Here is a 13346-nt window from a genome sequence, read left to right as displayed (position 1 = left end):
TTCAAATTATTGTCAATTAATACACGTGTCGGACCATCTGTTTATTGTCTTATGAAAGACAACTACATTATTGCACTCCCTCAGTACTTTCTTGAGTCATGTGTGTGTGTGTGTGTGTGTGTGTGTGGGGGGGGGGGGGGGGGGGTGGTGTTGTAACATCTTTAGAATATGTTGATCCTGTGATTTCAGATTTGTTCTTCTATGTAAAATTCCTATAATAGAGACCTTTTATCATTGTATCTTGTTACAGGTGCTGTTGAAAGTTTTGTATCAATACAAAGAGAAACAATATGTAGCTCCTCGTGTATTGCAGCAAACTCTGAACTACATTAACCAAGGGGTTGCTCATGCTGTTACTTGGAAGAATTTAAAGCCCCATATTCAGGTGCTTGTTACACTGCTGTGATTTAATTGTTTTATAATTGATTCTGAACAGTTACTAAATTGAATACATTATTAGTTGTTTTTGTATGTGGGTGTTTTAACCCTGTCTTCAAACCAAGTGCAGGTGTACTCTGTGTTACAGGCATTTGATTTACAGATATTTGCCCATGTGCAATTTGCAAATCATTCCCCAGATAATTGAAAAGCGAATAAAATGTGCTCTTAAAGAATATATGGAAAGAAGAGTAAATATTTTTGTTCAACCTGAGTTCATTGACGCATGTGCAGATGACACGGGTTTGCATTACGGAAAATTGCGACAAGTCTTTTCAAGGAAAGCTACCACCCCCCCCCCCCCATCCACTGTTACATGGGATTCACCTGTATCTGGTTAGTACTCTTGAACCATGGTTGCATAATTTGTAGAATTATACAACACAAACGGGCCCTTAGGCCCAACTCGTCCATTCTAGCCAAGGTGTCCCATCTAAGATAGACCCGGGTTTGATCCTGATTATGGGTGCTGCATGGGTTTCCTCCCACACTTCATAGATGTTTTTAAGTTGATTGGCCTCCACCTGTGCCAATGAATTCCATACTTTCACCACCCTCTGAAATTCCTCCTCATCTTAAGAAAGGTACTTCCTATTATTCTGAGACATTATTAAACAGAGTATCAGTAAACAAGTATCAGTAGAAGTTTATTTCTTGTCAACTTCAATGACCATCTGTGGTTGAAATAGCAACTGTATTCTAAAGAGATCAGCTTAACCTGGCATGTTCGCCATGGACATGTTGCTCTGCTGTTCTGTATTATATAGGTCTGAATCCAGCTAAATAGTGAGCAGAGGTGGCTCACTGAACTAAGTTTTCTGTTTTTATACCCTTCCATGTCCCTTTCTTCCATTCTTCCCCGTCCAGCCCACAAAATTCCAAACTTGATCACAGAGGCTATTTCTACAATGTCTCTATCATCAACTTTTATTATTTTAATGAGTTGAGAATTGTGGATGTGTTGCAAAAAGCTAAGTATTGCATCGTCATAATCAGTTTCAATTTTAAGTGCAGTAATAGAAAATAAATCATTTTCACATATACATCTCAGTTGAAGTTTCATAAAGCTGCTAATTTTGATGTGATTTTCTTGGGAAGCGGGAGAATATATTTGGGGGCAAAAAAATTATCACATTTATCTTGATTGAGGTCATAAATAATTTTGAGAAAGACTACTTAAGTGTGATGAAAGTGAATTTGGAATGAGTGGCATTCTTGGCTCAGGAGACGGTCATGGATTTGGCTCCTGATGAATGATAGAAACATAGAAATTAGGTGCAGGAGTAGGCCATTCGGCCCTTCGAGCCTGCACCGCCATTCAATATGATCATGGCTGATCATCCAACTCAGTATCCCGTACCTGCCTTCTCTCCATACCCTCTGATCCCCTTAGCCACAAGGGCCACATCTAACTCCCTCTTAAATATAGCCAATGAACTGGCCTCGACTACCCTCTGTGGCAGAGAGTTCCAGAGATTCACCACTCTCTGTGTGAAAAAAGTTCTTCTCATCTCGGTTTTAAAGGATTTCCCCCTTATCCTTAAGCTGTGACCCCTTGTCCTGGACTTCCCCAACATCGGGAGCAATCTTCCTGCATCTAGCCTGTCCAACCCCTTAAGAATTTTATAAGTTTCTATAAGATCCCCTCTCAATCTCCTAAATTCTAGAGAGTATAAACCAAGTCTATCCAGTCTTTCTTCATAAGACAGTCCTGACATCCCAGGAATCAGTCTGGTGAACCTTCTCTGCACTCCCTCTATGTCAATAATGTCCTTCCTCAGATTTGGAGACCAAAACTGTACGCAATACTCCAGGTGTGGTCTCACCAAGACCCTGTACAACTGCAGTAGAACATCCCTGCTCCTATACTCAAATCCTTTTGCTATGAAAGCTAACATACCATTCGCTTTCTTCACTGCCTGCTGCACCTGCATGCCTACTTTCAATGACTGGTGTACCATGACACCCAGGTCTCGCTGCATCTCCCCTTTTCCTAGTCGGCCACCATTTAGATAATAGTCTGCTTTCCTGTTTTTGCCACCAAAATGGATAACCTCACATTTATCCACATTATACTGCATCTGCCAAACATTTGCCCACTCACCCAGCCTATCCAAGTCACCTTGCAGTCTCCTAGCATCCTCCTCACAGCTAACACTGCCCCCCAGCTTAGTGTCATCCGCAAACTTGGAGATATTGCCTTCAATTCCCTCATCCAGATCATTAATATATATTGTAAATAGCTGGGGTCCCAGCACTGAGCCTTGCAGGTACCCCACTAGTCACTGCCTGCCATTGTGAAAAGGACCCGTTTACTCCTACTCTTTGCTTCCTGTTTGCCAACCAGTTCTCTATCCACATCAATACTGAACCCCCAATGCCGTGTGCTTTAAGTTTGTATACTAATCTCTTATGTGGGACCTTGTCGAAAGCCTTCTGGAAGTCCAGATACACCACATCCACTGGTTCTCCCTTATCCACGCTACTAGTTACATCCTCGAAAAATTCTATAAGATTCGTCAGGCATGATTTACCTTTTGTAAATCCATGCTGACTTTGTCCAATGATTTCACCACTTTCCAAATGTGCTGCTATCCCATCTTTAATAACTGACTCTAACAGTTTCCCCACTACCGATGTTAGACTAACTGGTCTGTAATTCCCCGTTTTCTCTCTCCCTCCCTTCTTAAAAAGTGGGGTTACGTTTGCTACCCGCCAATCCTCAGGAACTACTCCAGAATCTAAAGAGTTTTGAAAGATTATTACTAATGCATCCACTATTTCTGGAGCTACTTCCTTAAGTACTCTGGGATGCAGCCTATCTGGCCCTGGGGATTTATCGGCCTTTAATCCATTCAATTTACCCAACACCACTTCCCGGCTAACCTGGATTTCACTCAATTCCTCCAACTCCTTTGACCCGCGGTCCCCTGCTATTTCCAACAGATTATTTATGTCTTCCTTAGTGAAGACGGAACCAAAGTAGTTATTCAATTGGTCCGCCATATCCTTGTTCCCTATGATCAACTCACCTGTTTCTGACTGCAAGGGACCTACATTTGTTTTAACTAATCTCTTTCTTTTCACATATCTATAAAAACTTTTGCAGTCAGTTTTTATGTTCCCTGCCAGTTTTCTTTCATAATCTATTTTTCCTTTCCTAATTAAGCCCTTTGTCCTCCTCTGCTGGTCTCTGAATTTCTGGCTAATTTGTACGCATCATCCTTCGCTTTGATACTATCCCTGATTTCCCTTGTTATCCACGGATGTACTACCTTCCCTGATTTATTCTTTTGCCAAACTGGGATGAACAATTTTTGTAGTTCATCCATGCAGTCTTTAAATGTCTTCCATTGCATATCCACCGTCAACCCTTTTAGAATTAATTGCCAGTCAATCTTGGCCAATTCACGTCTCATACCCTCAAAGTTACCTTTTGTTTAAGTTCAGAACCATTGTTTCTGAATTAACAATGTCACTCTCCATCCTAATGAAGAACTCAACCATATTATGGTCACTCTTGCCCAAGGGGGCACGTACAACAAGACTGCTAACTAACCCTTCCTCATTACTCAATACCCAGTCTAAAATAGCCTGCTCTCTCGTTGGTTCCTCTACATGTTGATTTAGATAACTATCCCGCATACATTCCAAGAAATCCTCTTCGTCAGCACCCCTGCCAATTTGATTCACCCAATCTATATGTAGATTGAAGTCACCCATTATAATGGTTTTGCCTTTATCGCACGCATTTCTAATTTCCTGTTTGATACCATCTCCAATTTCACTACTACTGTTAGGTGGCCTGTAAACAACACCCACCAGCGTTTTCTGCCCCTTAGTGTTTCGCAGCTCTACCCATACCGATTCCACATCCTCCAAACTAATGTCCTTCCTTTCCATTGCGTTAATCTCCTCTCTAATCAGCAACGCTACCCCACCTCCTTTTCCTTTCTCTCTATCCCTCCTGAATATTGAATATCCCTGGATGTTCAGCTCCCAGCCTTGGTCACCCTGGAGCCATGTCTCCGTGATCCCAACTATATCATAGTCGTTAATAGCTATCTGCACATTCAACTCATCCACCTTATTACGAATGCTCCTTGCATTGAGACACAAAGCCTTCAGGCTTGTTTTTACAACACTCTTACCCCTTATACTATTATGCTGAAAAGTGGCCCTTTTTGATTTTTGCCCTGGATTTGCCTGCCTGCCACTTTTACTTTTCACCTTGCTACCTATTGCTTCTACCCTCATTTTACACCCCTCTGTCTCTACGCTCACATATTTAAGAAACCCTTTCCCTTTAACTCCATCCTCCACTATCCCATTCGACACCCCACCCCCCTTATTCAGTTTAAAACCACCCGTGTAGCAGTGGCAAACCTGCCTGCCAGAATGCTGGTCCCACACCTGTTAAGATGCAATCCGTCCCTTTTGTACAGTTCCCCCTTACCCCAAAACAGATCCCAGTGATCTAAGAATCTAAATCCCTGCCCCGTGCACCAGTTCCTCAGCCACACGTTCAGGTCCCGTATCTCCCTGTTCCTGCTCTCGCCAGCACGAGGAACTGGAAGCTAACCGGAGATAACAACCCTGGAGGTCCTGCTTTTCAGCATTTTTCCGAGTTCTCTAAAGTCAAGCTGCAGAATATTCATCCCCTTCTTTCCGACATCGTTTGTGCCGACATGCACTACCACTTCCGGATGTTCACCTTCGCCCTTGAGGATTTTCTGCGCTCTGTCCGTGACATCCTGGATCCTGGCACCAGGAAGACAGCACACCATCCTCGCATCCCGTCTGTTGCCGCAGAAACCCCTGTCCGTACCTCTCACAATGGAGTCTCCCACTACAATGGCGTTGCCTGCCTTAGGCCTTTTTGGTTTTGGCTCAACAGCCCTATTCGCATCACAAGCCAGTCCGCCGCCCAGTGTAAACACCTCTTCTGTCCCGACAGCTTCTAAGTGGGTGAACCTGTTCATTTGTGTAAGTACCATGATCATTTGTGTAAGAAAATATTAAAAGTTCCCATTCTTATTGTACTGTATTTCAAGAGTTGCCATCTTAAGGAAAGGGCATGCATTCGTGAAATTATTAAGTGCTCTCCATAACGATTGATTTTGATAATTATTTTAAACTTTGTTGTTCATAGGGCATTATCCAGGATGTTGTCTTCCCATTGATGTGTTATACAGATGCAGATGAGGAACTCTGGCAAGAGGATCCATACGAGTATATTCGTATGAAATTTGGTAGGGGTGCTATTTATTTTCACTTCTGGGAATGTTTACTCAAAATTGAAACAGCAGTGCCTTTGAAAGATTGAGCACCTTGAATAAAAGTTAAACGGTCTCTTTGAAAGTAAAACCTTTGCATCTGAAATCTGAAATCTGAAATATTTGTTTGACCAAGTTATTGTTGGCATTATGATTGTATCTTTTGTAGTTTTTCCTATCATCATCACCATAATTGGTTGTGGTATGGTTTCATTGTATTGTATTTGTATATCTTTCATCTAACAAGACTGTTCCCTTTGAACAGAAGGTGTAACAGCAGGATCTCATTCATGTTTTTTGTCGAATTCTGCAGATTGTGCAGGGTAATTTTTGTGGTGAACAGATTTTTAATATGTAGACACAAGGGACCGCAGGTAATGGTTTACAAAAAAAGACAAAATGCTGGAGTAACTGCGCATCAGGCAGCATCTCTGGAGAACGTGGATTGGCCATGTTATGGGTTGGGATCCTCCTTCAAACTGATTGTTGTGGGGGGAGTAGACAAAAGGCTGTGGGAGGCTTCCCGCAGGATTGGAGACACCTATCCATTTTCCATATGTTGGAGTGTCTAAGTGTGACCCGCTTAGATACTCCAACATTTTTAGTTTAAGATTTTCAATGTTATATTTTGTTTGCTGTTTGCCAATCTTCTAAATGATTAGAATTTAATGGCATTTAATAATTAAAACATTTGGTGAACTGATCATAAAACTATCATTCAGCTGTTTAGAAAATATCTTCCTCAAAGACCTTTTACTGCAGGTAGTTGCAATAATAATTACATAAAAACAATTGTGTCAATGGGAAAAGGGATGAGGGGCTGTGGCGGTTCAGGCTCGCAATAACAATTTTTCTTACAGTATTTTCTAAATTAAATGACATTTTATGCAAGTTATAATACTAAGGCTACATTTTACATTGTTAAACAATTCTCAGTAGAAGTGATTACTCATCAATTCAATTATCATCCGTAGTTGGAAGTAGCAACTGTATTCTTGAGAGACAATGGTGTCTGATTACTGTTGGGAAGTTGCATGTGAACAGTTTTCATTCAGGGAGCTTTTTGCCTGGTTGTCAGTTACCAAAATAATTTGAATGGATCTCTAGTTCCCAATTGAAATTGTGCTTTACACCAATTCGGCCCACTTAATACAAATTTGTTTTTCCTGATTCATCACGTTTTATACTATTCACGTTTTGGAAACACTGTTAAAGCAGAACTGCCTGTGTTTACTGTTTGAATACCTTTGGACAATATCTTCAAAATATAAGATGTACAAACCGTAAGCATAGTTCTGTTTGAGTTTTGATCATATAATGTCTTTAAAGAGCATTATTGAGGCTGAATTTGGTAATGAAGAGATTGGGTGCTTTTTGAATTTAAAATCCATGTATTTAAACATGTTTAAAGAGCATGTTGGAATTTAATTATAATTTAATTTATTTTTGATTTAGATGTCTTTGAAGACTTCATCTCTCCAACAACAGCTGCTCAAACATTATTGTACACAGCATGCAGCAAGAGAAAAGAAGTTAGTATTTTGTTATGGTCATCTGAAATTGCTGTCACCTATCATTTGCAATGATCCCCCTAATTGCCATGATCATTTTGTTTCAGGTGTTGCAAAAATCAATGGGATTCTGTTACCAGATACTTACAGATCCAACGGTTGATCCCCGGAAGAAAGATGGAGCCTTGCATATGATTGGTTCCTTAGCAGAAGTACTACTAAAGGTGATTAAAGTGCCACAAATAAAGACAAGCTGATATTATGTGGATAGGTTTCTGTACTACATTGTCTCTTACAAAAATAATGCCTTCTGCTAATTAGCACTAAAAATGCAAGGCAAGTTTTGTACATTACACTAAAGACAATGTACAAAACTCTATGTTACAAAATTTTGAGATTTTAAATATCAAGTCTGTAATTTATCCCATCAGATAAAGCATAAAAATAAGTTTAATTTGACACCTAATTCACTTTCATATCTTCAGTATTAAAAAGGTTATGGCCATTTTCATACTCGGAAATTAGCATCTTGTTCCCTATTGCTTTTCCATTGACTTAACTCAAAAGCTGTGACCGAGGACAGTCAAAAGCCCATAACATTCTTAAAAATTAAGAGAACTGAAAGAAATTTTCAGTTATTATAGATTGAAGCATTCTGAAACAAATATGAAACAATCTTACTTAGATGACTTAAAATTAAAGCATATAATTAGTTAGTTACCTAATTGTAGCTAATTACAAAATTCAATTCCTAGTTCTAAACATCTATCAATTTCTTAAGAATAGATTAACATTTTAAAATAGCCTAAGTGTCCAAATAACATTCACACAAAAATTCACAATACAACATAATTTTTCAATCTCATTGTCATGGATTTATAGGCCAAATGGAAGGAATTTAATGTTTAATACCTGTAAATTAATGTCCATTTAAATCATCTTGCGAGTGGGTTTTTGAGGAACATGATCAATTGGAACGTTGCTGTTGCGGTGAATTTAAACTCCATATCAGCAGGAAAAATACTGCCGGTTCGTATGGGGGGAAAAAATCACCGTTTCGCAATGTAAAATGTGAATTAAAGGCATCTTAAGGAGCACTTTTATACATAAAATAAACGGTTTCCATTTACCTGTCCCGTATGTGAAATCCGTCGGCGTTGACGGCTTTAGAAGCTGATTTAAAAATTACTCCAGCGCTGAACTAGTCGGGCGATTTTATAAAAATTTAAAAAATTTAAAAAACACACAGAACGCCCGTCGGAACGATTCTTCAGCAAAAGCTTGCACTCCAACAAAATATAATCCAGGACAAGGTAGGAGAAACACGCATTTTAACCCCGCCCCCCCCCCCCCCCTCAAAAATCGCGAACACGGCCAGTGGCAGAATTGCAGCGCCGCTGAAGGTAAGTACTGTAACATACCTACTAATGTCACGTTTAAAATATATTTGGACAGGTATGGATAAAGGTTTAAAGGGCTATGAGCCAAATGCAAGCAAATGTGACTTGCCCAGTGTGCCAACTTGGTTGATGTGGGCATGATAGGCCTTTTTGTGCTGTATAGCTCTTGACTCTGCCAACTTTTGAAGAGGTATCTTTCTGCTCGTGTCTGTCATAGATCAAGTAATCAACATTTTTGTTTCTCTGGAGAGAAGAGAGCTGTTGCTATTATAAAAGTGTAAACCAAAAACAAATTGGATCATATTCTCATTCATCTACTATTAATTGATTTCCCCCAAAAAATTATTCATTGTGGCATGGTTTTAAAAATACATTTCTTCCTATGTCTGTGTTGTGTGCCTGGTCTCATTAAAATGTTTAATATTCTGTTTGCTTGCTCCTGAAACAGAAAAAGATTTACAAAGATCAGATGGAATTCATGCTACAGAACCATGTCTTCCCCTTGTTCAACAGTGAGCTGGGCTACATGAGAGCAAGGGTGAGTTCCTCAAATCTGACTAATTTCAACATTTTTGTAATCGCCTCAGATGTGGTGCAGGCTTGAAGGGCCAACTGGCCTCCTCCTGCACCTATGTTTCAAGACAAGCCAATATTTATTTTAATTTATCTTGCTGTTTTGATGCAGTTGCTCTTAGAAATGTTTAAGTGAGAACCAAGGGAGTTAGACCAAGAATGTGGCACATCTGTTAACAGAATCTTGGCCTCAAAGACTAGCTAACATGATTTATTGCTACGTGTTGTCAATTTATTTTCATTATTTAAGGTTGAAACTAATGGTCAGGTTTGCAAGAATCTTGTCTTTTCTGAATTTCTTTTGTATGTAGCTACATACAGAAATTCTATGATGGGTTTTAACATTATTGGGTATGAATCTTGAAATTCAGCTCCATTGTAAATTGGGCAGCCCCTCGTTTTAATATCTTGGAGAAGGAGAGATTGTGATATCTGATTAGTGAATCCCAGGGTTTAAGAATCAATGAGAATTATGACACAATGTCTTGCTGATACTGGAGCTAACGACACCATGTCAAGGTGATTAACAACCTTTTGCCCCTCTTGTTTTGAATGAGCTTGAGCTTGCAAATGTGGTTCACTTTTCGCTGTTTTTATAATTCAACTCTTAATTGCGCAGATATTGGGGCTCAGAAGGCTGGCTGATGGGGAAAGAAAGACGAGGCCACATTTATGGCACAACACAAATGTTTTGAATGTTCTGTTACCTGGTTGTAAAAAGAATGTTATCAGGTCGATATTTCTGTCAAATTAAGGCTAACTTCATCTGGAATTCTTTAAGCATTGAGAGTACAGCAACTTTGGGTATGGAACAGAAGGAAATTAGATACAGAAAAACAAATGTCACAATTCTCATGCACAGCCTTCACCATTTCACAATCATCAGAATATTAACAGATTGAGGTATTTGCAGTGAGTACAAATGTATCAGGACTAGTTTAATATTAATTATTCATTTTTCCCAATTGTAATGTATTCATGCATATTCACGTATATGTTGATGAGTGTTGTATACAAGCAGGGAATGTTGGGTAATAAAACCCTCTCTCGTGATCCAGGTACCCTGCGTGTAAGTTGTTATTCATTCTGCCTTCCGGAATATAACAAAATTGGCGACGAGGATGGGATAGAGTTTGTGAACTCATCCTTTAAATACAGTGCAGGACTGCTTTGCAACACGCAGTATTGTTTAACATTTTAAACAGTAAATACGGAGTTGTGTCGCAGTTGTTTGCGAGCTGGATCGATAGGCCGCAGATCCTTCTATGTAGGGGACTAGTTTAAAACAGCAGCTGTACAAATAGGCACGAGTTTGTCAGGCTATCACTATGTTGTGTCTACGTGGCAAGATGTCGTCCTTGGGATTGTATAACATTTTAGACTGAGTTTTTTTTTTTTCAAGTTCCTTAAGCTGAATAGCCTTTGTACAGCTAGGTTTTAAGTGAATTGTTACACCAGAACAGACAGGAATTCGGGGTCTTCGCATGGACTTTTTAAATAAAAAAAGAGAACGACACGATGGCAGCGTCCACGGGCTACATCAGAAACCTGGACACTTTTGACAAGTGTAGAGAGCCAGTCAGCTCTTAGGCTGTGGGCCGAGCATCAAAAATGTGTCTAGAAATAGGATTTCGTGACCCAAGTCACCAAACTACATTAAATTTTCACATATTGTGTAAAAAAAATTATATAAATTACCCCTGAAACTCGATATGAAGAAGACTTGCACATTTTTATTAAATTAGAGACACTGCTGCAAGCAAGATTTTAATGACCTGTACTTCACTGTACTTGTGCATAAGAAAATAAATTAAACTTGATTTGGAAGAGAGCAAATGAAATAGTACTGCAGAGGGAGAAAAGGGCAATTTAGGAGAGAGCAGCAGCAGTCAGATCCTAGCCTGGCTCTGAGGCACAGCAGAGAAGGGCGAAGGCAGACTGTGCAGTTGTGATACGACATTTATTAGTTTGACGGACAGAGGGGAGATTCTGTGGCCTTAAACAGTTCTAGGGTGACAAGGTCTGAGCAGTTGCAGAACATTGTCAAGGTGGAGGGTAAGCACTCAGACGTTACTGTGCACTTTGGCATAAATGGCAAGGGTAGGAAAAGGGATGAGGTCTTGCAGATTGAATATATGGAATTGGGCAAAAGGTTAAAAAGCATGAACCTGAGGGTAGTAATTTTCATATTTCAAGTGCAACATGCTAGTAAGGATAGGAATAGTAAGAACGGAAGAATTAATGGCTGAGGAGTTGGTGCAGGGATTCAGATTTTCGGACATGGAATCTCTTCAATCTCTTTCAAAATACTGAACTTATTTACAACTGCACTGTCAGTTTACGGTTATGAAATAATCAGCACGATTTTCCCACAAGGCATCCAGTGACATCTGCTATTACACATACTTCATCCTTTAGCTCAAAGAAAATATCTGTTCTCAGGGTGTTGAAAATAGAAGGTAGACACAAAATACTGGAGTAACTCAGTGGGACAGGCAGCATCTCTGGAGGGAAGAAAATAGAATCTGGTAATGGTGTTGCAAAGGAAAAGGTGTTGCAAAGATAAAACTGTTGTATATCTCTAACCAATGGGATTTACAGAGGAAATGAACACAAGAAAAGAAAAAGGGGCAGGTTTTTGTCAAACCTGATAAAGGCCGCATTATAGTAAAATAAACTAAAAATATTACATCTAATGTTTTCTGAATACGACACACAAAGAATTCAAAAGCCTGAAGAAGCAAGACTCAAACTTGAGAATTTCACGTCAAGAGATGCTGATTGGTGTTATATGTCGGATGACAGAATGAATAACAACTTACACGCAGGTTGCCTGGATCACGAGAGAGTTTTATTACCTAACATTCCCTGCTTGTATATAACCAACTCATTAACATACACATGAATATGCATGAACACATTACACTGGTTTCCTTTTTTTAAGTAACAAATCTAAGTACACAGTTACAATTTTGTTGTGATACTTGATTCAAACCAGTATTTATGAAATCTTAAATGATAAACATAATATATTTATTTTACATATTTACACATTTTCATTTTACCTAGACAGTGAGTTACTTAACTTACAAACCAAATCTGACTACTGGTTTACGGATCCTGCCCGATCGTCTAACAGTAACATGTGTAACAGGTCTAGGTGTTGACTCAACTGTTGGCTTGTTTGGCTCTGTTTTATTACCCTGACTTTGACCAGAGGAATCTGTTTCTTTGTCTGTACTGACTGAACTTTGTGTTTCAATCATAGTGCTCTCTTCCAACTCACTCTCAGATAACCGATCTCCGTGAGCAGAATCGCTTTCATGCGTTTGCAAACGGTCTTATGACCGTTAGAATGCTTTTCCCACTAAATACAATTACCTGCTGCAAGTTTCCACGACATTTATTCCACAGAACAACAAATCGGAATCTCCAGTAAAACAGACATCTGTGAAGCCCCCTCAGCCATTTTGTGTGCTAGCCTGAAACAAAGCGTGTGATTGGCCAACTGGCAGACAACTCAATGTTAAACGTGCTTTGATTGGACTAAAAAATACCCGAGATTTTTCTGTTTTTTCTCTAATTTAATTTTTTTTAAATGTGCAAGTCTTCTTCATATCGAGTTTCATGGGTGATTTATATTTAAAAAAAATACACAATATGTGAAAATTTCATGTAGTTTGGTGACTTGGGTCACGAAACTGCAGAATAAAGCTCCTCGGCCCACAGCCTATCTGATATGGAGAGAGCAAACATGTTTTTCACGGCAAATAATATAATGGAGATTAGTGGTGAAGGAGAGATAGTGACTGAAACAAATAAGGCCGTTTGCAAACGCATGAAAGCGATTCTGCTCACGGAGATCGGTTATCTGAGAGTGAGTTGGAAGAGAGCACTATGATTGAAACACAAAGTTCAGTCAGTACAGACAAAGAAACAGATTCCTCTGGTCAAAGTCAGGGTAATAAAACAGAGCCAAACAAGCCAACAGTTGAGGCAACACCTAAACCTGTTACACCTGTTACTGTTAGACGATCGGGCAGGATCCGTAAACCAGTAGTCAGATTTGGTTTGTAAGTTAAGTAACTCACTGTCTAGGTAAAATGAAAATGTGTAAATATGTAAAATAAATATATTATGTTTATCAT

General features: G+C 39.3%; 1 protein-coding gene across 2 annotated transcripts in view; it reads left to right on the top strand.

The window, feature by feature from the left end:
• The window catches only part of ipo7 (importin 7), a 66283-nt gene that overhangs the window by 33238 nt on the left and 19699 nt on the right, over positions 1 to 13346 (top strand). For both annotated transcript variants that reach the window (XM_033038967.1, XM_033038966.1), the window contains exons 9-13: positions 251 to 385; positions 5591 to 5690; positions 7170 to 7246; positions 7333 to 7449; positions 9074 to 9163. In XM_033038967.1, the coding sequence (XP_032894858.1) occupies positions 251 to 385; positions 5591 to 5690; positions 7170 to 7246; positions 7333 to 7449; positions 9074 to 9163 (519 nt within the window). The remainder of the gene's footprint in view (positions 1 to 250; positions 386 to 5590; positions 5691 to 7169; positions 7247 to 7332; positions 7450 to 9073; positions 9164 to 13346) is intronic.

This window comes from Amblyraja radiata, chromosome 20 (genome assembly GCF_010909765.2).
Source record: "Amblyraja radiata isolate CabotCenter1 chromosome 20, sAmbRad1.1.pri, whole genome shotgun sequence".
Lineage (NCBI taxonomy): Eukaryota > Metazoa > Chordata > Chondrichthyes > Rajiformes > Rajidae > Amblyraja > Amblyraja radiata.
The sequence above is the reverse complement of the archived record's forward strand: the minus strand, read 5'-3'. Positions and strand labels throughout refer to the sequence as shown.